Source organism: Micropterus salmoides, unplaced genomic scaffold, assembly GCF_014851395.1.
Source record: "Micropterus salmoides isolate LMB-PRFRI ecotype aquatic unplaced genomic scaffold, ASM1485139v1 Ms_hic_scaffold_2, whole genome shotgun sequence".
In the NCBI taxonomy this organism is placed as follows: Eukaryota; Metazoa; Chordata; class Actinopteri; order Centrarchiformes; family Centrarchidae; genus Micropterus; species Micropterus salmoides.
The window spans coordinates 24,170,330-24,198,317 of record NW_024041150.1 but is presented as its reverse complement, the minus strand read 5'-3'; the positions used below and the strand labels follow the sequence as shown (position 1 = coordinate 24,198,317).

Here is a 27,988-nt window from a genome sequence, read left to right as displayed (position 1 = left end):
GACGCAGACTTGTGCCTATTGCTTGTGTTTCTGTGCCTTGACACAACTGCAGGTCTCTCCATATATGAGAAGACAGAAAGATGGTTTTATGAGTCGAGCTCTTGTTTTTGTCCAGAGCAGGTTTCCTTCTCGTGGCTTGTCAGATTTAACACATGGCTGCACCTGACGACCCCGGCCTTGCCCTTGAGGATAAACGGACGTTCTACCTCACTACTCAGTAATGCAACCTAGTTAATCACAAGAGCTCTTGCATTCTCGTTCTCTGAGCCACTCCAACAGAGTTAATACGATGAAGAGCAACAGCAACTTATGATAAAGATGATTTTCCTCAAAGCAACATTTTTTCCAGACACCTGCCTCATCAATTTCGCCTTTTTGGCCTTCATGAAATATTACACTAAGCTTTTTCACATTTTCCACTTTTCCAGCTAACAAAGACTCTAAAGTTTGTAAGGCGACACGTTCTTGAGGGATTATTTCCTGGCAGAGGCTTGCCTTTCTTCTTGTGGGTGTTTGGTGATTGACAGTAAACAGAGCGTAACAGAATGTGTGCAGCAATATAAAGACACTCAACTTGGGCACAGTGTCTTAGTGATAAAACTGGAAAACTTTACTAACTAAACTAAATTAAGGCTTCTGGTTTGCTTATTTTTTAAATTTTGTTTGTTTATTACAACCAAGATTTAGCTAAATATCTAAATTTCACAAGCAGTCCCTGGGCAGGCAAATCAATAAAGGAATTATGGCTTATTATGTTAAAGTTGAAACAGAGATACCGAGAACGAACGTTGCATCATTCAAAACTTAAAGCACTTTACACTTAAAATGTTACATCATACAAAAAAATTACTTACTTACTTACAATTAAGATTTAAAACTAGAGAGAGTTGAGCATTGTCTGATAGTGCTGAGTACTGTGTTACAAAAGTTTGCAGCTCTAATGGAGAAAACTGACTGGCCAAATTCAGCGTACCTGTGCTGTACAACACAGTTGCTTCTGGTAGATGCTCTCGGGAAAAATGATCAAAGGTGAATAAATTGTTATGATATTTTTTCAAGTCATTCATGGTCCCCAGAGGATGAATCATAATAACTTTGGTGATCCCCTGACCTTTCCCTTGCGCTAATAGCAGATCAAAGTTTTCACTTACGCAATAAAATATATCAACATCTACTTGATGGATTTGCACTAAATTTTAGGAATGTTCATGGTCCCCTGATGATGAATCCCGTGACTTTTTCTCTAGCTCCATAATGAGGCTGACATTTGTGGTTTTGAGTGAGCTGTAGGATGGATTGCCATTACATTTAAAACAGACATTCATCAGGATGAATTGTGCCAACTTTTATGGGCCATCATCAGGTCAAATCAAATTTAAACTACGTTTATGATCAAATACTTGTAAAACTAATGACATTCCCACCAGCCTCAGCTGTATTTTGTCTTTAGTGCTAATTAGCAAATGTTAGCAAGCTAACACTCTAAACTAAGATGGTGAACACACTAAACGTTATACCTGCTAAACATCAGCATGTTAGCGTTGCCATTATAAGAATGTTTGCATGCTGATGAGTTCAAAGCACTGCTGAGTAACTCAAGTCTTACAGAAGCGTTAGCATGGCTGTTGAGTCATAGCCTGTTAAAATGAAGAATTTTGCTGCAAATGTTAACTGAAAAATGGCAAACTAAGCAAACAAAAACAAAGCACCAAGCCTTACACAGCTAATTAAAGTGGTCAATCTGACCACAAACTTCTCATTAGTGATTTTAGAGGAAGATCAAAGGGCACAAAGCATAAGAGAGGAACGCTGCGTATCAGTAAGTCAAAGGAATGGAATGGCCTGGCTCTAAGCCCAATGAGAGCCACTTACCCACATCACTCAAAAGGGAGAAGGATGTTGCTCTGCCAATCCCAGAGCTGCTGTCAGGTCTACAGGCAAGCCTCCTTGTTTTTATAGATGACCTTTAGATAGACTGCAACATTGTTCTTCCTCTCTCTTTTTTCTTTTTGGTTGTTTTGGAGGAAGTTAGTCACCGTGGAGAGCAGTAATGATGAGTTTGCTTTGATACTGAGTTGCAGGAATGCAGAGAAAGAGACAACACATCATCTTTGACTCATCTGACTGCCAACTGAGCAGGTTGCAAGAACCGCAGGGGTCCTCCCTCAGGGATCCACTACTGGTCAATACATCGGCATTGTGTCATGACAGATTCTCGTTTTGGTGCTCATATCAAGCTGGCCTTTTAGCTATGAGTCAGTGATCCAAAAGATGATATCAGATAATCTGATTTGCGTCTCAATCCTCAATCCTGCCTTTGTTTTCAGTAGAGATTCTTGTAACATAGATAGAACAAAAGATCTTTGGTTCTTAAAGCAATAGTTAGACATTTTGGGAAATATGCTTATTCACTGTCTTGCTGGGAGTTGATAAGATTGATACCACTTTTACGTCGCAACATTAGGCTAAATGTGGGACTACAATTGACAGCCAAGTAGTTTAGCATGAATACTGGAAACTAGCCTGGCTCTGTCTATAAGTAAAAGAAAATAAAAAATCCAGCAATCCAACCAGCACCGTAGCTTCTTCATAGAGTCTTGCATTATGGGTTATAATGCCTTAATTTTAGGCTAGACTAGCAAGTTCTGTAAAGTCTTAATTACCCCCTTTACACTAGTGCAAACCTAGTGCTAGTTCTGGGCTGGTGCTAGTGCCAGTTCGGAGTTGGTTCAACTCGCAAACCTTCTGAGAACTGGTTTACATCTATGGGTCACCATAGATCCACGTCATTATGTCATTCATGCATCTCCGCTGTGTTACGCTAGCAGGCTAGCTGTTGGTCAGTTACCATTATTCAAGCAAGCATAGCTACTAATTTATCACATACGAACGTCAAACGTGACAATAATGTTAGGAACGTAACAGAGAGTAGCCATGGTAATGTTAGCTGTCCAACAGTTAACTAGCTAGCTGCTCAACAGCTAAGAAATACATAACTGGTTGGCAACAAGTTTTAAAATACAGTTGATCATGACAATCCTGACCCCTAGGCAAGCGGTTCTTGGTTCTAGACCAGGAAAGTGTTGGTGCCGCTATGGAACCAGTTGTCCTGGCTGAGAGATGGTTCTTTGGCTGTCGAAACGCAAAGAACTGGTTCGAGATTAGGCAACAGCTCCGAAAGGGCCCTCAACCTGCTCTGGTGGAGAGTTAGTAAGCCCTAATATTTTTTACTTAGCTGAGAGTGAACTACGAGAGTTTCTGATGGCTTGTTTAATGTGTTTTGGAAGAAATAAATCACCACCGAGCTAAAATTTGTTGAATTTATCCTCCGACATCTTACTGCTGAAACAGACCAGGGGCCGCATCATCTGTCAAGCAGGTAAGAATTACTGGTGTCACAGATAATGAAGACCTCAAAAGGACAGTCTGAAGAATGCTAACTAGATAAAATAATTCTGATTGCTTTTAAGAGCAACAGGAGAGTGTCAGTATGAAACAAAGTAGTTAAGTATTTTATGTTTCACTTTTACAACAGAATTGGGATGAGGACTGTCTTCAGTATGGACTGACTGGATCTTGGAGAAAATTTTTCAGAAGGACTAGTCTAAAAGTGTTTACTAGCTTCAAGTGTTTTCCAAAAAGAAGCTGGTCATCTTCAGTATAGTTGGGCCAAAACAGTTATATAATGTGTTAACTGGGTGCTTTAGAGGTGCTAATAGGCTGATTTATTTTACCTTTGGACAGAGCCAGGCTAGTTTATCTATATTTATAACTAAAATAACAAGGCTTCATTTGCATTTTTTTCTTAAACTAGCACTCTCTTGATAACACAAAAGATATCTTCATGTAAGGCTGGACCATGTCAATGTCATGTTACCCAGGACACCGTGACCAGACTGTCTCCTAGCTGCTCCTCACCCCCCCCCCCCATCCTCTGTGTGTGTGTTTTTGTGGAGGCACTATCCCCCTCCGAGCATCAGACCACACAGCTCAGCCCTGAAACCTGTCAAACACAGCTGGGACATCCCCCCCCCCCCCCCCCGACTCCTTCCTACCTCTCCTCCCCCTCCCCTGGTCCCCAGACTCCAGCAGGAAGCTTTGATACAGGGTGTTGAGCAGCAAGGGGAACATTTCCATTTTTATCTGCTTCGAAGACTCCAAGACACTCCTCCCTCTCTCCTCATCCCCAACTGCTTCTCATCAGCATGAAAGAATCAGCCATTTCCCTCCTTCATTGCGTATGCTTCAGATCCAGTGTAATTGATATAGACATGATCTGGGAGGGGAAAGAGCAGAAATCTCTAAGACCGATCCACGATGACTGTTTTTCCTTCTTCCTTCTTGCTTTTGAGGTGCAAGTTCAGCAAAACGACTCTCTCTGTGTTCAGCACTGGCTGTCATAAAATGCGAGCTTCTGTCCTGTGCAATAAATGTCATACAACATATAGTCAAAGTCTCCACTACTGAGCTACTGTCAGCTCTTGAACTTCTCTTCGTGAAATACAAAGTGAGGCAGTTGCTCAAAATAAATGTTTTGAAATGGGGAAGCGTTCAAGGCTGCCTTGTCACCTGATTGCTGCTTTTAAGGCTGTCTTGCACCCTGCACTGTAGACAATAATAGGTTTGCCAGTAAACTTTTTAGTGTTTGCTCATCTCCTCTGTTGTTGAGACATCACTTCCATAGCTCCAGGGTCGGGCTGTTTGCCCACTCAAATGTCATAAATCAAATAGTCTTGGGCTGAGCTCACAGCAGATTAGTGTTATCATATTCAAATCTTGAGCAATTTACAGGTGTTGTCTCCCGTACCTCTTTATCTACATGCGCAACCTGCCATGGCCATTGCAAATCCACACAGAAATGGGCTGTATCTGTGATGTCCGAGGAGAAATATTTGCCTGAAACCACAAAAGGTCTTAAAATGATAAACCAAGAACCATGTGAAATTTATTAAACAGTCAGGTTGATAATTGTCTGTGTCTACTGCTCTGCGCCTCTTTACAGATGATGGATTATGCTGAGTGCTACATTTCAAAGGGCTGAGACAGGGAGAGAAAGAGAAAATACTCCTGAGTGTGCAGGGTAACAAAGACATCTTGTGATGCCAGATTTATGACGGAAATTGATGGTATGTAACACAGCTTGGTTAAAGGTTAAACAGTCAACAGGTTAAGCTAAGAGTGACACTTCCTATACATAGGTAAGTCAAACTAAGTGGCAGATTAATTTCCAAAACAAAGCCATGTTTGAATTTCTTACTAGTAAAGTACCAGGTAAAATACAAATAATTAAATAATGCAATCTTCTATGATTTGACTAATTTACAAGGCACAATTTAAATATATTTTAGACTAATCATTTATGAAAGGCAGTGTTTTAATCTCACAATAGAGTTTATATCGTATATTTCAAGCAAAGATACTAGCTGCTTTCCATCTGCAGACCCAGGTCAGGTAGACACAAATGTTACAAAATACAACAAATAAATACTAATAATTTGAGATGCTACAGCCTGCATTAGGCCCTTCACAGCAAAAGTGTGCAAAAAAAACCCAGCAACACAGGGTCAAAAATAATAAACCATAGTAATGCAAAATAAATGTAAGAACACATTAACTAACAGCTGGTCATGTCCTCTGTATTTTTATGTTTTTTAGGGGGATTTTAGCAACTTGGGGGCAGTTTAAGTTTAACAATTAAAAATATAATACACATGGGGTGTATTTAATTATTTGATTCCAATATGGTTAGACTAAGTGTTGTTTGTCTAATGCATAAGAAAAGCGTTCATGCACTTTTTGTCTTGGGTGGAATAAAATCCTTGCTACAGCCATGAGCTGACTTTACATTATAAAAAGCCTTGCTATAGGTTAAACATTAAGAAGCCGAATGAAGATAAAACATACAGCCATACAAGCCATGACAGACACAAGGCCACAGTATAACAATGTTGCAGGAATGTGGCAGTGACTAAAATAAGATTCAGCTGGGTCCAAAAGGCGATCGGTGTTTGCCACCGTTTTTCCGCCGTCCCTCACACAGCACTTAATAAAACTTGTTAAAGCCCAGCAGACGTGCATCCCACCCTTTGCCCCACCCTAAACCCCTCCCTCAACCTCCCCTCCCTCCCTAGCGCGGAGATGAGGAGAGAAGTTTGCCTGCGGCGCAGTCCACTGAACGTTTACTGTATTTCATTTGGAGAACAGCAAAAAGAGCCTCCGGAGAAGCTTTCCAGGGAATGCTGAGGAATATCTGACTGACACTGAGAAAACCACTCACAGCTTACTTTCCCCTCTTTAAAAAAAATCTTTACTTATCATTGATGTCGCCAAAGTAGTTGGGAACGCTCGGGTCAGTAGGAAAGCGGCCGCACGCGGACTGTTAGCCTGTTGGTGGGTGGGTGCCTGCCTTTTAAAATTTGGGGTCCTGGAGGAGAAGAGCAGAGCGAAACAGAAACGAAAGGCGGCCAAGGGAGAAGACAGTCCAAGTGAACGTGAGAAAAGAGTCCGACTCAGAATGAATAACAGCAAAATCGAGAAAGACAACGAGCAGAGTGAATTCACCAACCACGAAGAGGAGGTATGTGTCCGCACGCGAGCGCCTACTTATTACCTGGTGTCACTGCTGCTGGAGCAGTTTTAATTTGAATAGGTCCGTCCGTGACCCACAGCGACATCTTAATAAAGCGGTTCGTGCTAGAGCCATAGTGCTAATAGCATGTTTCTTTTAAACCACCATTGCTTATTGTCACCTTTTAGTATCACTGTAAGATTCTTATGGTGTTCCTCTGGCTGTTTAACGTGTGGAGGACTGACTCATGTAGCATTTCTTGCGCTATAACCTTGTTTTTCACCTTGTAAAAGTTAACAAGGTTTGCTGTCATATTATTATACCTACTGCATAGTGCACTCAGAACAATTATTATTGGGTTTTCCTAACGGCAGTGTACAATTCTTTTAACTGAATAGTGCACCTGTCATCTATTTTATTTATTATTTTTCTTACATAAAGCCTAGCCGATATTATCTCTATTCCTTTTCATTTTTGTAACCTACCTCATACTGTAGCCATGCCCTTTTTTAACCCCAAACTGAATGCTTAGGGGAAAAAAATAGGAAAAAGTGAGGAACAAGGCGGGACCAATGGGCTGGACATGATAATTGATGAATCAGTAATAAGTAGTTCCTGAAGTACTCTGAAACCAGGTCTGTACTGTAGGTAATGATAAGTTAACAAACCAAAGTGTCCTTAGTTCTGGCTTACTGTACCATTAAAGCCTGACTTCACACAACGCTCAAAAGCAGTAGGAAAGGGAATTCTGAGCCAGTGGGTGAATTAGTTTTCAAACAACTGCTGCTGCAACATGTAGGCAAGAACTCTCTGAACCCAAACCCCACTGCTTTACAGTCAAGCCAGAGTAGCCTCTCTACTAACATGATTTACATCTTAACACACCAGATTGATATTGTTTGTCTCTCCCCAAAAAAGTGAGGTAATCCATTTAGTTTCTGGTGGAAATGTATTTTCTTTCTAACGTGCTGGATTATAGCCCAGTTTCTTCCTCTCCTTCTCTGTAAACATTGCACAATCTGGATTCATAACATGTATTTCTGGGTAAATAAGTTTGTAGTTTGTGCTCATTGCATGGGGTGATTTTCTTTGGCACTGGAGCTCCTCTATTCAAACGACTTGTTATTTCAGAGCTCCACACATCCGCAGCAAAGAGAGGTAAGAAAGATATATCAGATTATATCAGATATTTCTCTTGGAGCAATTTGATTAAGGCTCAGTGTACTGTTCGTCACTTTGTAACTGAATAGCCAAACATGCCCAGCCTGATGCAATACCATATTTGGTCCACAGTTTGAGGTTACTGTGGATGCAGGGGAGTTGCTGTGGCACCGCACATATGAGGTAAAGGGTAAAGAACAGACTTCTTGGAAACAACACAGTGCTGCAGTAGCCTGTATATGACTACGGCTTCAACTAATGATTTTGGTTGTTAACAAATAATCTTTTTCAGTGAAGTGATTACAGTTTTCATCTGTAAATGCTTGACACATTTGCCAGTCTCAAGCTCCCAGAACCAAAGGTTACATCTTCAAGTGTGTTGTTTTGCCTGACCAACAGTATAAAATGCAGAAATATTCAATTAAAAACAGAGAGAAGCAACACATCCTCACAATTTACAAGCTGGGACCAGAGATTTGTTTTGTTTTGTTTTGTTGCAATGGTGAAATATCACAGAACAGTTTCAGCGCTACACCGCTCAAAGAGTACGAAACATTTCAAGAAAATTATTTGATTACTTTCCAATTATCAGCTCATACATGAGTCATTATAGCATCTGACATCTTTGTTTTAGAGCTGAAACCACTGGTCGATTAATGGATTAGTCAGTCGACAGAAAACTCCATCTCAACTCTCAATTGTTTTGATAATCTATCATTTAATTCAGTTTTCAAGCAGAAATGTCATTTTGTTATGCTAAAATGAACATGGTTGGCTTGTGGACGGGTTGTTGGACTAAATAAACTGAACCTGAAGGCGCCATCTTGGGCTCTTGGAAACTGAAATGAGCATTTTTATCATTTCTGCCATTTGATAGACCAAACAATTTATCAGCTAATCTTGAACTGATAATAATCAGTCGAGAATGCTTAAGAATAATCATTTGATAAATAAATCTCGAAACTAGCACCCCATTCAAATAAGTTTGACACTGTGATGTCCACAAGCAGGGGGACAGGGCAAGAGTCGTCCCCCTGCATTGTGTAAAAAGCAGACGGTGAGACAGAGAGAGTAACGGCCAAAGGAATCTAATGGTTGTGGAAATGTTTGGAAGCCATCCAGACTTAAATTCACTCGGTTGAATTAGCGTAAGGTTGGACAGCACCACTTTATCTTTTGTGTAATGATGTGTGTTGTATGCAGGGGAGCAGGTAGTTTTGGGGAGACTTTAACACACACACTCGCACTCCCATGTATACGAACGAGCACACGTGGAAAGGTACGAACACACGCACAAACACACACACACACACTTGTACAGGCAGGTGTGCATATTCACACAAACACACACCCGAGACTAAGAATAATGTGACTAATTCCTGAGTATGACTTGCACTTTTCCCGCATGATTTATGAACATCCTCTAGTAGAGATACAAAAGTTAAAAAAAAGTACAATACAAACTGCTTTATTGATGATCAAGTGACTCAATGCTTAACTCTTTTCCCCATCCCAATCTCCTGTGCAGAAACATTCACAGAGTTAACAAAGGCGCTAAATGCAAAATAAAAAACCAGCTTTGTGCTTAATAACACTAAAGTAACCATAAACTATACCCTAGAGACAAAGTTTAACAACCTCGCTGGTGTGACTCTCACATGCCGAACAACACTTTCACAGTGTAGTATGCGACTCAATGGATCACTGATTCGCACCAGTAAAGCAGCGTAGCGAGCTTGGCTTCTCATGCCTGCTTCATTGCTCAACCTCACACGCCATCATCACTGTACGCCAAAGCCTGACGATGCTTAATGTTTATCTTGTGCGGACCGGTGCTCGCCAAACATGGTGCTGTTGCAGGCGAGGTATGCAGGCCCCCCCCCTCTCCCAACTCCACTCCCACCCCAAGAAGCATCTAATCTTGAGAGGTGGTTTGATAAGCTTTATTATCAGGTGTCCTGGATGCTGTGACACTCAACGGCCACTGATGCCATCGAGGTGGCACGCCGTCTCTTGGGTGGCGAGTGTCAAAGATACTTGTGGACCAGCTGAGGTTTCCACGCCTTGTAAGGACAAGAGACCTGGAGAGGGGTCTTCAAGGTAGATTTGGGTTTCTAGAAATTTCCAGACACGTTTGTGTCATCGCAACATGCCCAGTTCACCAAAAGTTAAGATTAATTTGCCGCACATCAAGATTTGATTTACTTATTTTAGTGCCAAAATGATTAGTTGATTAATCGATTAGCCGATATTTAGATAATTAAATAATTGATTCTGTTTTATATGATATGAGTAAATTGAAAATCTTTTGCCTTATGGATTAGTGGTTGGAAAAAAACAAACTAGGCAATTATGATGGGCACTTTTCCCTTTTGTAGAACAAGCAATTAATCCAGCACATAATCATCAGATGAATCGCTAATGACAATATTCATTAGTTGCTGCCCACATTTTAATTATAAATAAATCATCTAAGTCATCTATCAAGCAAAGAGTGCCAACGTTTTGCCCCTTCCTGGTTCTCAAATGTAAGGATTTGCTGCTTTTCTCTGTAAACTGTATCTTTGTGTTTTGGACTGAGGGTCGGACAAAACAAGCAATAACAAGATGTGACCTTAGGCTCTGGGAAATTTGAGATGGCCAATTTTTCACAATTTTCTTACATTTACAGACCAAAAATAATCATTCATTTGTTTCAGGTTAGTTTTAGGTCTATTTTGTGTTAATGGATAGTGCACAGTGAAGAGAGGTGAGGACATGCAGTACAGGTTGTGAGTACATGGAGCCGTCATAGCTCACTAAGTCACCTGACCAAGCTTGACCTTTCACCTCCTTGCTGTCAGTTTGCCTCAAGCTAACTCGTGTTTATTAGGTCGAGACCTGACCAGCCTCCGCAACGTTGGAGGTCCGCCGTCAAACCGCACCTGATCTTTTACAAACGAGTGAACACAGTATTCCCCTTTTACCGTTTCCTCTGCAAGATGAGACGTTTGTTTTACATGAAATCATATTCATATTAAAACTGTCTTTCCCACATGTAACAGTCAAACGCAGTAGGAATTTGAACCTCGTAAAACATCTGTTGATTCTACTTCCCAGCTCACCATAAACATGTAAGTGGTTCTTTACAAGTGGCCAAAGAGGAACAGAATATCACTCAAGCAGAGTTCAGCAAATGCGGCATATCTCCCTGGGGTGTAATTGGATTGTGCTTGGCCTGCTTTGGGTATCCACCAGGTCCTCTTCAAATAGCAGGTCATGTGGCCAGTGTGACCTTTTCCATGAAGAGATGTAGGTGGGGAGCTGTGCTGCTGGAGAAGCACGGTGAAGCGGAGGGAGGCCGCGGTGGTGTGTGGTCCGTACTTGTGCATGTATCTATGAAAAGGGCACGCAGATATATTAACGGTCTGTGACATGAAACGTTAGCAGAGGGAAGCTTAGAGGGTAAAGTGGCCATGATATGGCAAAAGGGAAAGCATACAAAGCATTTCACGGATTGTCGAAGAGATTTACCGTAGATTAAGACTATTAAATCCTCTCAAAATCACATGCATAAAAAAACACATAGCATGAATATACACAATAAAAAGCCTCTATACAGGCTCACACAAACTTTAAAACCCTGCTTCATCTGCCCGTCTGATAGGTAGGAGTTTATTTATAAAAGCACAGGGGGAATTGTCATCTTATCTTAGCCATTTGTCAGCTGTGCGACAAGAGGTATTTGAAAAGACAACAAGGCTTAGCGTCAGGAACGGCTGGCAAAGAATCCCGCCAGACTGATGTGAGAAGAAGAGAGAAAAAGTCAGCGATAAAGAATTGAACTAGATATTTAAATATGTCTACAGCTATATATAAACTATTAAAACTGACCACCAGTGTGGAGTCTCTTATATGGCGCCGCTTTCCTTAAATGGCCTTAGTTGTCAACACTAGTTTGTAATTAATGATTCACCACACAAGTGAGGGAAGTGTTAGCTTGTGCCTAGACAGCGTCAGCCATCTTGTCTTGCTTTGTCATACTGTATTTATGGGCTTGCTTTGTCACCTCCACTTAATGTTGCTAACTCACAAGCTATAATTATCCACCTTACAGTGTGCAGTATCACTTCTCTGAACCCTCCTTCACACTCCTTTGTATGTTCTGCCCACGCTTTAAGTCAGTCATTTTCTAATTCATCTAATTTCTTTCCTCCAAACCCGTCCATCCATCTCCCCCTCTTCTCTCCTGCCCTCTCTCTCTCTACACTTTTATCTCCCTTCCCCTGCGTTTCCTTCTCTCCTTCGTTTCGTCTGTCCCACCCTTTTTCTTTCCTCTCTTTATCTTGTTTTGTCGCTGTTTCCTCCCTCTTTCCCTCCCTCCCTCCACCCCTGGTACTGTTTATAATTTCCCACTCTTCTTCTCTTTCCACCCACTCCCTTCTTTTTCATTCTTCTCCCTTTTACCAGTTTAGTCCCAGTAGTAGAACTTTTTATCCCTTATGGGCCCCATACGTTGGAAGCATGACCCTGAGATCTCTGAGCAGCGACCGTTTATGGGAAGAGCCCTAATGACAGGAGCGAGCCAGGTAGAAGAATCCGTTCCGCTCTCGGTAGACGGCGTTATTCCTCACTTTTTAACTAAAACAGAATGAATTATATTTAATGCTGAAAGTCAGTCAAATGATTGATAAGTTGAATGATTTGTAATTACAACAAGCCAAAAATCAAATTGTACAATTGACGACAATTTGGATTTGGAACTTTGGTTGGACAATAGACAATAAAGACATCTTGGGCTTTAAGAACTTGGGATGGGCTTTTTTTTTCTTTTTCTTTTTTACAGTTTTCTGACAGAAAAAAAAAAACTGATACCAAAAGAATAATTATTTACAGCCATATATTTTGGATCTTCAAGTGCTGTCACTGATAAACACAGCTGTACTCAAAATTAGGGAACGTATTAGCAATAGACTTCATGGAGACGCAGAGGATGACTGAGTATCCACTGTTGTTTTTGTCTTGCCTTGCACCAGACACTTTAACCCTCTGCCCACCCAACCTCAAAACCAAACAGTTTAAGGTGTCCACTTGGGCAGGCGGCAACAAAGGGAGTGCAGGAAAGGCAGAGGCGGACTTGGCCGATTAGTTCACGTTAATGAGGGTTTTGGAATGTTAAGTCCATTCATCGAGACTCATCAGAGAAGAGAAAGGAAGAAGAGAGCAAACGAGTATGAAAGATTGTGATGAACTCTAAGCCGACAGCCAAGGAGTCAAACTGATGTGTAGCTGACAATCTGCGAATAAGTCGCTCTTCTCCTCCACACGTCACCCAAATGACACCATAAGGCCTTTTCGTTGCAGTCAAAAATGGTTGATAAGAAGGAAAAAGCGCAAATGTGCTATTGAGAGTATTCTTTTCCAGGTTAGATTTAAAAGGCGGGAAACTGTTATGGAGAGAGGAAGAAAAGAGCAAGAGAAGGAAAAAGGCAGTGAAGCGGGCACTTCCTTGCTTTTCCTAGGTCATTTGTTTTGAATGTCTTTTAAAGGTTAACCTGTTGGAACATTTGCAGGCCCTTACTGAGGTGTAAGTGTTGGTTGAAAGCACTTGTGGGAGAAAGAGAGAGCGAAAAACAAAGAAACTGTCTTCTCTGAGCTCAGTCGTTACACTTGGAGTGTGCTCAACCTCCCAGTTAACCCCCCCCCCCAACCTACTCAATAACCGGGGCCTAACCTGTGACCTCTGACCCTGAATGTGAAACTTGACCTGCCGAACCCTGGCGATTAACAGACAAACAGAGTCATCCATTTATGGTTGTTTGACACTTCTCGGGCCTGCAGTCTCATACTCTCCACGTTCTCCGACATGGAAGATGAAGGGGGGAAAAAAACAGCTCGCGAGGATGATAGAGAGCGCATGCCAACACAGAGCAGCGACAACACAGATAGCAAAGGAGTGTGGGAGTCTGTCAGTTAGACTGTTTTTAATAACGCAGCGCTCAACTGATGCAAGAAAACTTAACTTGCCCTGAGCTCACACGGGCTTATGGGTAGGCTTTGATTCTAGCTCGGTCATAGTGAACCAAGACTTATGTGTGGATTTGTAAGCAACTAGTGTGGGTGTGCAATGAAAGACTTCTTCTGAGCGTTTTTCATTTCATATGCAGGTAATCGCAACATTGTTTCATGCTCACCCGCGCTACAATAGGCCACTGTACCCTCTCTGTCAAGGCTTCAAGGTTAGAGCTGTGTCCTGCCACATCTGGCTCGAAGGACCTCTATCTATTAACTTGGCACACACACACACACACACACACACACACACAGGGAAGGAGAGAGAAACACATAGTAATCATCTCACATTGCACCAAGGTCGTGTCCCTCATTTCAGCCAGAAATGAACGGTCAAAAAAGCACTCAATTAAAGTCAGAGCAAATATCTGAGAAAGTCACACAGAGTATAATGAGTCATTTCAGGCAATAGGTGTAACAAGTCTACAACGCAAGCTGAATAGAAATTACACATGAATAAGTTGCTTGGCCTTTTAATTATAAAAATCAAAAAGCTTTTGTAATGGCTGGGAAATTGCATCCTATGCTGGAGAAATGTTAAGATACTTTAAATGCTCCAGGCTATCAAGCAGTTGTGGTGTCAATTTTGGCTTTGTTAATTAAAGTGTCATCATATTAGATAGCGGAAATGCTGTTTGGTCTTTTGGTTTCAGGGCCTAAGTAAATTTTTTCCTTTCCATGACATTTCATTAGTAAAGCTAGAACAAAACACCATTCTGTAGCTGATATTGTTAGCACCAGATGTATTAACTCAATACTACATGTATCATCCTTTTTGCTATTTTGCTCATTAATCTGGCTCATTTAAAGGATCGTTTTGTTCTGGCCATTGTTTGCATCAGTAGTATCGTGCTCACAAAGATTTCAGAGATTGCAGAACACATCAACATCACTGAACAAGTCAGGCCGGGCAAGAAACACAAGCAGTCAGACGATCAGACAGGGTTGAAACATTATACTCACATTGTACATATGGGATCGGACGGGTGTGGAACCAACTTACAGGTTAGCCAAACTTATTTGGAGGTGAAACCAAGGGGGACAATAAAATCATCATCAAATTGTCCATTGTAAAAAGCCAAACAAGACTTCCATTCTCCGGTTCCAGCCTCTCCAGTGTGAATACTTGCTGCTTTTCTCAGTCATATACGGCAGTAAACTGAAAATTTTAGGGTTTTGGATTTGGTAAAACCAGGAATAATAACAATGACGGCATTTTTTACTGTTTTCTGACATTTAATTAACAAAGATTAAATTCATTGAGAAGAATAATGAAGATTCATTGATGTTAGTTGCAGCCCTAATTCCCAGATCTCAGAAATTACTTTTAGACACAAAAAACAATCTTAACCAGAGTTATCCTTTAACATTAAGTTGTTGAATGTTGTTGTGAGCGCAGACCTCTCAGCCCTCCTTCTCCAGCCTTAGGGTGGCACCGGCAAACCTACAAGGTGCCGTGATAGAGTATCAATAAGGTGATGACCTCATCCAGGGCTTGTGGAGTCAAGGATCTCTGATTAGAGGTACATTGATCCCCTGGGACTTGCTGCAGAAGTGGCCTTAATAGGATCTGATGTTTTTGGCCCGGGGCTCCACACTCTGCTGTGCTCCACTGAGGCGTTGCCAGGGAACTGCGCTGGTAGCCGGCTGTGAAGTACTCAGCTGGCTTGTGGTAGGTAGGGACTGCTGTTTTTTATCGAAGACTGCCCGCTTGTTGGTGTGTGAGCACGCCATAAACGGTCAAGGATTCAAAGGCCGGTACCAGGCCACTTAGCACTATGGAAATGTATGTATGGGACTCACGAGGAATCAATTAAACATTGCATCTGAAATCCAATTAAACAGTGGAAGACGGAATATGTTTGCTTTTTACGAATCTGCTCTACCAATGGCTTGACGTTCAGTTTACCACATCATGAAACTTTGATGTCTCACTTTACCTGTTGGCAGCGCGTTTACTGCTCTCCGCCTTTTCGAGCTTGTCTCAAAGCAACATAAATAAAGAGTGATACTGTAATCAACAGCAGACGTCTGCGGGAGAGGGAGGGAGGGAGGGAGAGAGAGAGAGAGAGAGAGAGAGGGAGCTTTTGACATATTTGCCTGTGAATGATCCCATATCCAGCGTGTGCAGTCTGCTCCACACCAGACGCACGGCGAACCGATCATATATCACAACAGCTGACGTCAGGAAGTCTCAGGAATGAGGTTCGACACAGCCAAGAATGTCCCATTGTTCCGAGGGTGTAGAGGACTCATTGTTGTGCGTGTTTGTCTTAACTCGTGCAGCATATCCAGCTCTCAAGTGTCTTATTAGCCTCATGATTCCAGATAAGAGCTAAATCAAAGATTGGATCTCAGATAAGAGTTAGATGACAAATATTTTCTTAGGATGTGCACCAGCCTCCTGTTTTAAGGTACAGATTGAGGAGTGCTTTGGAGTGCAAAAATACCCATATTTACATGATGATAATACCTACCTATATATTATTACTGTAATCCTACTGGTCAGAGCCAGTATATTTGCTATATAGTGAGTCCGATGTCCAGTTTTGTCTTTAGTCCACGTAAAGTGGATATATAAGTGGAATATAAATCCATCATAGCAGCAGCGAGTAACTCTGGTGTTGTTGTGGCATATATTTGTAGTCGTGTGCAGATTTAACAAGATGTTTTACTGAAACAGAAAACGAGAATGAAAACAAAGCCAGTCGCTGACAGATGCTTCAGATGTACAGCATTGGTGCCAGTGTTTGTGACTTGGGTGTCTACTCCAAAAAAAGCGTTTTGGATTTTTAGTTTCACCACTACTGCAGTTTTTACCGCCACACTATTAGTTTTATCAGCTTCAACACCTGTCAGTGGCTGCCCTTGCTCGTGTCTGATTGATACCATCGTGTTCTCTTTATTCCCATGTAACTCCACATAAGGAGGCCCTCTATCAGAGTGTTTTTTAAACAGAACTGCCAGAGACAGAGCCCAGTGACGGCCCTGCAGGGTTCAGCTTGACTCAGATAAGATAAGATACGATAAGGTGGTGAAGGTGAGATTTTTTTGGATGGATGGCTGGTTTGGCACTCTCCAGCTATTGCTCCCCCCAGTTGCTAAGCTCCTTTGTTTGTGTGTTGCTCTGCCTTTGGCATCAGTGGTGCGTATCAGGTTACATGTGGGAATGAGGTGTAGTGTTAGTTCAGCAGTTCCTTTGTCCCCTGAGTTGTGAATCTACTATCTAATGAATCTGGGAGCTTTGAATCTACTCTGTGTAATTGCATACCTACGGGTTTATTCTAAATTCAGCCTTAAATAGAATCAGAATATTGAATAAATAATTAAATTACACATCCAAATCCACTATCACAGTATTGATGTGGGCGTGTACGGTAGAGTTGTTGGAAGTCGGGATGATGCACACAGTGTATTGTTAGATTTTGATACTTCTTGTGCATTAAAGCAGTAATTTTCTTGAACCAAGCCAACTCAAATTAGGCGATAATTCCAAGTATGAGGTGTGTGTGTGTGTGTGTGTGTGTGTGTGTGTGTTAGTGCCTGTTTAGATAATTAAATTGTCTAAAAAAAATTTTTATCATTTCATGTCTGCCCCAGTTATCTCAGTACCACTTTATTTAAAAAATGAAGTTTTTTTTTAAAGCTTAGGAGAGGTTAAATGGAAAAAAACAAGGCTGCTGTGTGTTAGTAGAAGACACATGTTGTGGTTTATAAGAAATACCTGTGTTAACAACCCTTTATTAAGGACAGACGCATCTAGAATTACATGTAACAAATAGAATTTTACTGTTTCATTAGCTCCAAAATGTAACCAGATCTGCATTCATGAGCTGTGACAGGACGTCTCACCACCAGTGTCTTGTAGCGCTGCTACGTTTGTGTAGACTAAATGTTGCAGTTGGTGTTAATGTGTCTGCATATGTTGAAAGAACTACTGCTGTTCACACAAGCCTTTTCAGACATGGCAGCCAGGTTGCTGAAAGTGTTTAAGGAGGGATAATATGCAAAAATGAAGGATGTTAACAGCTTTGGCCAATTTACTTAGTCACACAGTATCTGTGTGCCCTACAAGTACTCACAGTCTTGTAACCCCAAGCCCCATGCCAGGTTGTCATTTAGAATATATAGAAAATTCCTGTTCTTATTCCAATTCTTGATGGAATTGGAACAGGAATTTTGGGAATAACCCTTATTAGTTTTGTTGCTGAAAGTTAGATGAGAAGATCAATACCACACTCATATCTGTGTGTTAGCTTAGGTTAGCATAAAATAAAATATGAATGAATAAATTAAATTAAGCTTTAACACTGCAACATGTCTATAATACACTTCTGTTTTGTACAGATTAAAAAAACAACATATACCGTGAGCTTTACAGGTGCTGGTAGCTAGATTTTGTTCACAGAATCAGGCTAGCTGTTTCCATTTTTCCAGTCTTTTGCTAAGCTAAGCTAACTGGCTGCTGGCTCCAGCTTCATATTGTATCAACAAATTTTTGTCCTTATATAATAATATAATATTTAGACCCTTTTGGTGCAGCACAGTCTGTATTTTACTATACCTGTTTTGTTTTTTAAATCATCAGTTTCTATTTCTTGTTGTTTATAAAAACATTTTCTGTATTAGCACCTCTGCTATTCTAATTAGACAGTTATGTTTGTCATTTGAGTGGCAGGCAGCCCTTAATATATATACCGCTCAAATGCAACTGCACAGTAAATATGTTGGGCATCTCCATAGTTTTTAAAGCAATATTTCAAGTTTGTCTCTTTTCTCGGCTGCCTTGTATCTCTTACTCCCCAATGTCATCAATCTTCTTTAATCACGTTTTTTCATCTCTCAGGGTTTTCATTGAGGTTGTAGGCAACATATGCAGTTTAAAATGTTGGCTTTAGTAGAAGTAACAGTAGATCATTTAATAGCAGAAAAGATTTGCTCACTAAAAATGTAGGCGCGTAAAATGTCTTTTTGACAAACCTAAACTTTACCTGCAGCACACCAAGGGCGATCACACTGCATTCATTTTCTTCTCTATAAACACACGTAATGATAGCAACAACTACTTTGCCTGAAAGCCCATTTGGAGTGGCTCATGTTACTCCGCCTGTGGTTTTCCACCTTCTCTGATTCAGTATGGACGACGACAATTAGATTTTCCTTTGTCTCTCTTTGCTAACACATACATTGTAATTCCCCAGCAATGCCAGCTCAAGTTTCAAGTTGAAAAGTTCAAATGTAAAACAGAGGCTACAGCTGCGAGTGAGGATTGCCGTAAAACACAGCAAGCTGTAGATTACACAGAAGAACACAATACACTTATTGTAGAAAGGTGTGTGAGTGTGTGAGTGTGTGTTTGCTGAACTGAAAGACATCCCTATCAGTGAGAAATGTTTAACTCACGTTCAGTCTCCTTTTTCTCATAACCTCATCTGTTACTGTCAGGTTTGTAAAGGTAGCTATTTATAACTCACGGCGGTTAATGAAAAATACATGATCTCTTTCTTGTCTTCCTCAGGTCCGAACACTATTTGTCAGTGGGCTACCACTGGATATTAAGCCGCGGGAGCTCTATCTCCTGTTCAGACCATTTAAGGTATGTTTGTATGTTTTAAATGGATGGGCTGCTATTCTTAGCAGCTTTTCTTTCCAGCAGTCAATGGGACCTCCATTAATGGTGATGAAATAAACGGCAATGGAAACTCTCCCGCGAGGTTCAAGTGTCTGTGTTCCTAAAGCCAAGGTTCAATCACATCTTGATCCACAGGAAGTGTGTGTGTGTGTGTGTGTGTGTGTGTGTGTGTGTGTGTGTGTGTGTGTGTGTGATGTGTGTGTCATGGAAAATGGCTCGCTGCCTGCAATGCAAAAACAAGTCTATTAGCTTCACCTAGGGTTTAGTTCAGGTGAATGCATGTAGATCTTGCAAGCCTTTTGAATGGTCGCCCTTGAATAATGCACTATAATGGTGCAGCAGCAGCACAGTCAAAGTGAATAATGGGACAATTGCTATGCATCTAATCTCTCCCCTTTAGATAATGTTCATGGTATGTACTCTGAGTAAATGGTTTATGTCCTGAACATTGAAAGCAGTAAATCTCCATTAATCAGGTAGGCCACAATAGCCAGTCCATATGGTCTTCATAAGAGCTCTTTGACTCGTGAAATAGCCATGCTTAGGCAGTAATGCAAAAATATAGAACATTTTACTGAATGCAAGTACTTTTATGCAATATTTTGGCACACAAATGTTTTGCTACATTTTGCTCATTAGAATCACTGAAATATCTTTACATAAAATTAAAGCTTTTGTCTTTGTTAACGGACACCTTTTGCTCCTTCTTTGTTTCAGGGCTATGAAGGTTCCTTGATAAAGCTCACTTCCAAACAGGTATGTTACAAGACACACTCTGTGCTGTGTTTCTGTACAAAGAAACTAATGAATGAAGGCATCAGTCAGTCCTGACCATGCGGTTACTGTTTGCATTACATTTCTCGCTCATCAACACCTTTAATTTCTTTCTCTCGTCTTTGTCCTGTTTTTTCCCCTCTTGCTGTTATCGGCTTGTTGAGTATGAAGGATTAGCACTCTTTGTCAGGTACCTGGAATCTGGGGGGGGGGGATTATTAAGGGGAGGGGAGGGAAAAAGTGTTGCACTAACTTGCCTTTGGCAGTTGGATAGTATGCTTGTAGTCACAGACAGTCAACTCCGGTGGGATGTGCGAGGATGGGAAGGGAGACAGGAAAAGAATTTTGAGGTGTCAAAGCGAGCGTTTTGACAAGAGCAGTACTGACGGTTGAGTTTTGCCTCCAGGGGCGCAGGACTGAAAATTAGCTCAGCTGGCAGGTGTCCACATCCAGAGTTAAGCAATTTAGCTTCACGTCAGTGTACTTATTGCCACATTACACTGTTTCCCATAAAGACATGACATGCTCATTAGAAGGGTTTAGAGCGATTCAGATCGAGTGTGCTAAGTATAATTATAATACCTCTAAAACTAAGAACAAAGGAATGCTTTTTTTTTGCTAGTAAAACCTCTTCAGAACAAGTAAAATCCTTTTGCATGGTTTGGGATTTTCCTTTTCTGTTTCATTGTGGTTGCATGCAGTCAAAACCTTTCAAAAGGCAATTAGCAACTATTCTAATTTACTTTTTATATTTTCATACATTTAGGTACAGTTTAGGACTGCAACTAATGAGCATTTTTATCAATTAGTCTGCTAATTCTTTACTCGATCAGAAGATTTATTGTGTGGTCTATAAAATGTCAGAAAATACAAAAAAAAATGCCCAAGATGATTTTTTTTTTTGTTGACCTCCGGTGACTTAACTTCAATATTTTTCAACCTGGACCCAATTTTCCCATATTTTTGTGTCTGTGTATGACTAATTGGAACAACATTTTTTTTTTAATTGGTCCGGTATTGAGTGAGCGTGCTAAAGTGCTTGTTTTTGCCACTGACAGGCTCAGATTGTTATTGTAAATGTCTGACAACATTGTGGAAAGGATTCCTACAGAGGTAGACCTTTATTTTTAAATTGTAAGATTTCTTTTTTGTTTAACCAGAAACAAATGCTAAACGTTACAAATGCTGTATCGATCTCATCAAAGCCACAAGACACGCTTGACAAAAATAGTAATTTTACCTCTCTGGTCTACCGCTGCCTCGGTCGGTTAGTTAGTTTGTGTTATTTGGGTGTCACACAAAAACAACAAATTCACACAGTAACACAAACAAACTCAGCGACTGAGGCAGCGGTAGACCAGCATCGTCCATGTTCTGCGAGGTAAAATTACTGTTTGTATCAGCGGAGTCTGTTTATGCAAATATAGTGCTTTGCACTATATTTGCATAAACAGACTCCGCTATTTGCAAAATAGTGACTGTTTTTGGTTAAACAAAAAGGATCTTACTCTTTAAGTAAAAGGTCTGTCTCTGTCGGAATCCACAATGTTGTCAGACACTTGTCATAACAATCTGAGCCTGTCGGTGGCAAAAACAAGCACTTTAGTGGACAGTTGAAAAACACTACATTTATCCCACTCACCTTGCTGCTGTGATGTACAGGTGCAACAGAGCACACCCACCAGCATCACTGCTGGGTGTGGGTCAAAAGGGCTTTAAATGTTCTTCCAAACAGGCCATAAAGTACTGCTTTTGAGCCTGGTGTTCAGAAAATAATGAAATGATCATCAAAATACTTGCTTATTTTATAATGTTGATGAAATAAATTGGCCTTCACTTAACCCAACCTCTAGATGACCTAATCTAGAAAAGGTGGTCTGTGCGGGTGTTGCTCTTTAATGAATAAGTGAGACTCTTTGTGCACTTGGGCCTCTCTTTGCACCTCCCCACCTTGCCTCAGACTTTCTTAATTGACATCTTCCTCAGGACAAATGTCAAGTGATACTTATGTTCAGTGCTGTACAACATTCCTCAGGCTTGTCTTTGTTTTGAGTGACTCTCCTCCCGACTAATGACAATGGCTACGTAAATCGATCGATCTCCCTCTCCCTTCCAGTCCGAGAACACACAGCCATCTCCATATATAGCAAGAGCCAGATCTCAGACCTTTTCTATTTATATTCCTGTTACGCTTCCTTCTCCTGACGTCTTCACTTTGTCCCTCTTTCTTTTTTTCGTGTTTCTTCTTTTCTTTTTCCCCTTCCTCCTCCTCCTCCTCCTCCTCCTCCTCCTCCTCCTCCCTCTCTACTTGTTCAAAATTCCCATAACCCTACACTGCTTTTCCAGATCACACGCTGCAGGGCGACCCCATGGGAGCAACATGTTTAGAGATTTCGTTTTCTCCTTACCCCCACCTCTCCACCCCAACGTCCCAATCCACACTCACATATACTCTATATTCTTTGTTCATATCTGCAACAGCAGTTAGAAGTCTGACAACCAAACCTGCCTCCCTGTGATTTTTCTCACCTTTACTATTGTGGGCACAGACTCTAGAGTGATGTCACCAGAATATTAAGCAAGCACCAGATGAAATACATGTGATATATTGCATGGTTCTGCAATGACAGGCCTGTTCGAGGAGGTCTCAAAAACTGTTTCCACCTTTCGCCTCACTTTCTTTCATTTTAAACCCTCACCTTTAACCTCTAAATTCTCATTTCAAGACAACCCCCTTTTTTCTCTCTCTATCTCTTATCCTTTTTTAGCCCCCACCCCACCCGCCTCTCTCACACTCACTCTTACATGCACTTTCTAGCTCTCACATTGCCCGTATTTGGGCATAGGGGAGCAGAATGATGAACTCTCCTTGTACAATGTAAGCGTCCAGCCTCCATATCTCTCTCTCTCTCCCTCTCTGTCGCCGCAGTTTTATAAACAGGGCAAGAGAGAGGGAGACAGAAAGTGGGGGTTGGGCATGAAAAAAAAAAAGAAAAGAAAAAAAGAACAACATGTCTATGTCACTCAGACAGAAACGCCGACTCAGTTTTCTGCCTTAAACCATGTTTCTTTCTTTTGTTCTGTCTTCTTGTCTCCCCAGCCAGTGGGGTTTGTCAGCTTTGACAGTCGATCAGAGGCGGAGGCTGCTAAGAATGCCTTGAACGTAAGTGTCATGCCCTCTTTGTGCTCCTCTCAAGAACCAGCTCGGCGCTTGGCTATCTTGTGATGATTTTGAATCGCTTCTCTCTGCTTTCCGTGCAAATGCATTTAATTTATCAAGGAAATCCAGACATTCCTACATTTTCTATCACGTGCAGAAAAAGCCAGAAAAGGCAGTGATGGCAAACATGTCAAGTCTGCTCTAAATACTGTATGTCTTAATGTTTCTGTTTGAGTAAATAAAGCTTTTTTCTTAAAGCGTTGCCATTGATCCTGCAAGGTCAGGAGGAAAATGAGCTCTTCTTCCATGTATAAATAGAAGATATTGATCTAGGGTTTAATTTTAATCTCACTTATTTCAGAATGTAGCTCAGTAGAAAGCCTTGATGAGGCAGACTCAAATATGAAACCGAGCTCATCCTCACAGGGTTTTTTTCTGCTCTCTTGAAACCAAGTATAGATAGATGGTAATGAACACCAGCTCTCACACAGCTTTAGTTTCCCATTTTGTTTGTAAACCTGTCTAGATGTACACCACCCCTTCTCTTGCTTCTTAAGTTTTTGTTGATCCCTTTGTCACAGAATAAGATCAGTTTTATCATCCTCCTAAAGTGGGCCCGTCGACTTTCAGATGTTGAGATATCGGTGCGCATCAAAGGCAGAGCAGAGAGTTGTAGAAAGGATAAAAATTATCATCTTATTATGAGCCAACAATAGTCAGGCTGTTTCCATAGAATCACTCAGTGGGGCTGAGAGTTGAACAGTGCTCTTGTTTTTCTGGGAAAGCTGCTTCCCGGGGGTCATATATGGAGATAAACCAGATTTTGCAAACATCTATCTGCATATTGAAATACGGCAAAGACGGAGAGGGAAGGAGGGGATTTGTTTCCCATCATAGTCATTCTGTTATTTTCCCTCTAAACTATGAGCAGATATAGCTTTTAAAAAACACTTGATTCAAGCAGCGCCATTGCAACAATTACAATCATCACCAAAAACAACACATTCAGAGAAGTGCAAAAGAAGTGCTAAGAAGCTAGAAAAACAAATTTGCGACTCGACGCAGTTCAAACTCAGATGTGCTCAGGCCTCATTATATCCATGTACCTTATTATACCTCTGCAGCCTCGACTGGCAGAAGCTTCGAGTGCACTGAGCCAAGGCAATCCTAGTTAATTCCCTCCCCTTCATGAGAAGAGTCATCCCTCGCTTGTTTCGGCTCAGCTTTGCCCGAGCCTGCAGGGACGACCCTCGCAGCTTCGCGCCCCTTTGCTTCACAGAACACTTTACTCTTGACTGCTTTTCTCCTCCATTGATCTGACCTTCCGTGTTTTCCTGTGTGTCTTTTGCACACAATCAAAAGAGGTTAATTGGAGGGTGCTTATGGTCGCTGGTGAATTTCTTCATGGCCTTGTTGCTTCCACGGAAGGCAAACAAATACCTGCTTTGTTTGTGGATGAAGAAGACCTTTGTTTTTATCACATTCCTTATTTTTCCTCCGGCAAAAGTAATTGAGAAGAAAAATGATTCGGACTGCTGCACATGTGGAGGTTTTTGATGTTGATCAAACTCAAACACAGAAAAAACATCCTTTACTTGGGTCGTCATGAGCACCGGTATGTCGGAAGGCTTTTAGCATTGGCATCTCAAGAATTTGCCTGGATTTTTAGCTCACTTTAAGCAGTGATGCTTGCAGTATGTCATGGCGAGTGGTGGATTTGATGTCACGATATTCAGTTACAGTTACAGAGTTCAGTAGGGAGCACAGCGAGGGCCTTGTGGGTTGTCTGCATGTGGTGTAAATTACATCATGCGCTAGCCAGGTTTGTGTCATCAGCTTCTGATTTTTTTTTTTCCAATTGCAGGTGTCACCCGTCATCACAACCAGTATAAGCTCTAATCCACATTGAGCCATTTACAGCAGGCTGCAAAGTCTAAGCAACTGAAAATGCCCTCTCATAGCCAGGAATTGGGCAGGAAATTCAGTCGTAAAATGCTGAAAGATGAAACGTATACCAAGTGACAGATATCAGCCAGGTCCCATTGGACATCTAAACAACACACAACAAGGCTGAGCATGCAAAAGTGGAAGACAGGCATGATACTAACTCAGTACACTTCAGTAGTGAACAAAAAAATGTATTTTGTCAGGTCTTTTCAGGCACTGTTGCTAAAGCAAAGTATTACTGTTCAAATGTGTAACATCATTAGGAGTCATCATGTGGTGAAGCCTAATCTCGGTCAACAAAGACCTCCCAAGGAGCTGACTTTGAGCAACCTTCCAGGAAAACAAGGGATATCTAAGAACTCTATAAACAACCTGTGAACAAGTTATCACATTGTGGCCTGGAGCAATATGTGGGGGGAAAAATATGTTACTACTTCTTGAAGGAGATAAGCTAATACTCAAATGTTATCCGCATATGTAACAACTGAAACATGCTGAAGGCTTCAAATACGTGACTTGGAATACCCAGTGTTAAAGAATGCATGATAATCATGGATATCTACAAATTTATATCTTAAGCCAAGTAGATATTTTGCCACTATTATTATAATAATAATAATAATCCTTATTTGTAGAACACTTTTCAAAAACAAGTTACAAAGTGCTTTAACAAGTGTAAAAATGGTCACTATTAATGGTCACATATGGCAAAGTTAACCCTCTGGGGACTAAGGTATTTTTGGTTTGTTGACATATTGAGGTGAAATTCATAGGCATTTGAAATAATTTTTTGATGCCATCACATTGCCTTACCATACTGTTGTGTCAGTGACGATGCCTATTTATTTATAGGTTTGCAAATTGAGTTAAAGTCAAAGTTATTTTATTTTATTTTTTGAGGTTTTGATGAATTACTCAAACTATTATATGCCAAGAGAATGGATACAAACATTCTAGGAAACAATATTTTTGCTGACACATCTTTCTGTTTGATCTCAGGGGGTCCGGTTTGATCCAGAGATCCCCCAGACCCTGCGGCTGGAGTTCGCCAAGGCCAACACCAAGATGGCTAAGAACAAGCTGGTTGGCACCCCCAACCCCCCTCCCTCCCAGCAGAGTCCTGGGCCACAGTTCATTGGCAGAGACCCATGTGAGTCCTCAGACCGTTCGTCCGTCTGTCCCTGAGCTACTTTTTGTCTGTGTTGCTGCTTCCTTCCGCCGTTACTTGCTCTTGTTTGAGGTGTCTGGACAGCTGTTTCCCTTTTAGGATTTGTTGTCATTAGTAGAGGAGTGTTTGTGCTTCAGCTGTGACTATATGTGAAAAATGGAGGTTTACTTGAGGCTGCTAATCACTTTAAAGTAGACTTTTAATGGTGTTGTGTGTGTTCTTCACTGAAACCTTGTCATTCTGTGGAAAGAGGTTAATTAATGCCATTTTTCTTAGTAATCTGTAACCAAAAATGGATCCTCCCCAACTATTCTTGCAAAATGTTTCTTTGAAATCAGATTCTGTGCACTTCTGTCATAATGGGTTAACCTGATTAGAGCTCTAAACCCTTTATTACACATGCCCCCTGATAGATTACTGATTCATAAACGGTACATGTTCACTGTTAGCTGTTGCTCTAATTATTTTGACTCAAGGCCTTTGAGTACCAGGCGTGTATGGAATTTGCTAATGCAGCTCTGTAGTGTGTCGTCCCCCCCCCCCATTTAGGTAAATATTTTTCTAAGGAGTTAAGGATTCTGCAAGAATCAGCCATTGGTAGTTGAACATAGGCCAGCTGTGGTCGTACATACTTCCTTAATGACCAAACTGCTCTTATCTTGGATCTCTTTTTTTGCCAGAGAAAGGGTGTGTGCTTGGGGCCCTGGTGGAAAATGGAAGGAAACGATTAATGAAACCATGATGCAATCATCAGGAGCAAAATTGCTGTCATTTCCTGATAAGAGATGTTTAAATCAGACATTTTCTTGATCATGTTATGATAAACACTTACCAGGAGACACAGAAAGCACAAGGCAAAATGCTCCTTAAAATTGATCTGATTGAATCTGATTCTGTGTTTTTATGTGCAGTTACTCTATACCACTCTGCACCTCATCACCTATCTCTTCACTTATGCACTTATGCTCTTTTTTCACTGTCACTTTACACTCTATTCAATGAGCAAATCATCATATTTATCCTTAATCAAGTCAGCTTTACCAATTTTAGGGGAGTATCACTGGCTGTATGCTAAGCCCTGCCCCTGTAGTGATTGTTGCTACACCTGTTAAGCTTTTAGTGCCTATATTTGGACAAGAGGGTGATGTAGACATGAATTAGATTATTTTCCAAACTCAGTTTGCTGGTGAATGTACATTTCATCCATTATACTAATTTATAAGCTTGCACTAACTAGCAGGCTTGGTTAACTTTGGGATGGGAAAAAAAAAAATTCTTCAGACAAAATTTACTTACAAGAAAAAAATTAACAGCCTGAAATGACACAGCTGTAGCTAACTAGCCAATCGTGCTAACATAAGTTTCATGAGTTGAACATCTATGACTGACTTAGTGGCTCTACCAGTTCACTCGTTTCAAAATGACAATCTTGTAAAAGGGGTCTTTAATATACATGTTTTATGCTACATACTAGTTTCTTACAAGACACTGTGCTAAATACTGTGGCATGTATTGAACAGTGTTGAG

The 27,988-nt window shown here is 41.0% G+C and overlaps 1 protein-coding gene across 4 annotated transcripts in view; it reads left to right on the top strand.

The window, feature by feature from the left end:
- Window positions 1–6,151: 6,151 nt before the first annotated feature.
- Window positions 6,152–27,988, top strand: part of LOC119911850 (RNA-binding protein with multiple splicing-like) — a 35,027-nt gene continuing 13,190 nt past the window's right edge. For 2 of the 4 annotated variants that reach the window (XM_038730817.1, XM_038730816.1), the window contains exons 1-5: window positions 6,152–6,577; window positions 19,299–19,376; window positions 20,130–20,168; window positions 23,287–23,349; window positions 26,293–26,443. In XM_038730817.1, the coding sequence (XP_038586745.1) occupies window positions 6,515–6,577; window positions 19,299–19,376; window positions 20,130–20,168; window positions 23,287–23,349; window positions 26,293–26,443 (394 nt within the window). In that variant the 5' untranslated portion in view covers window positions 6,152–6,514. The remainder of the gene's footprint in view (window positions 6,578–19,298; window positions 19,377–20,129; window positions 20,169–23,286; window positions 23,350–26,292; window positions 26,444–27,988) is intronic. The other 2 variants (XM_038730815.1, XM_038730814.1) reach the window with 1 other exon arrangement.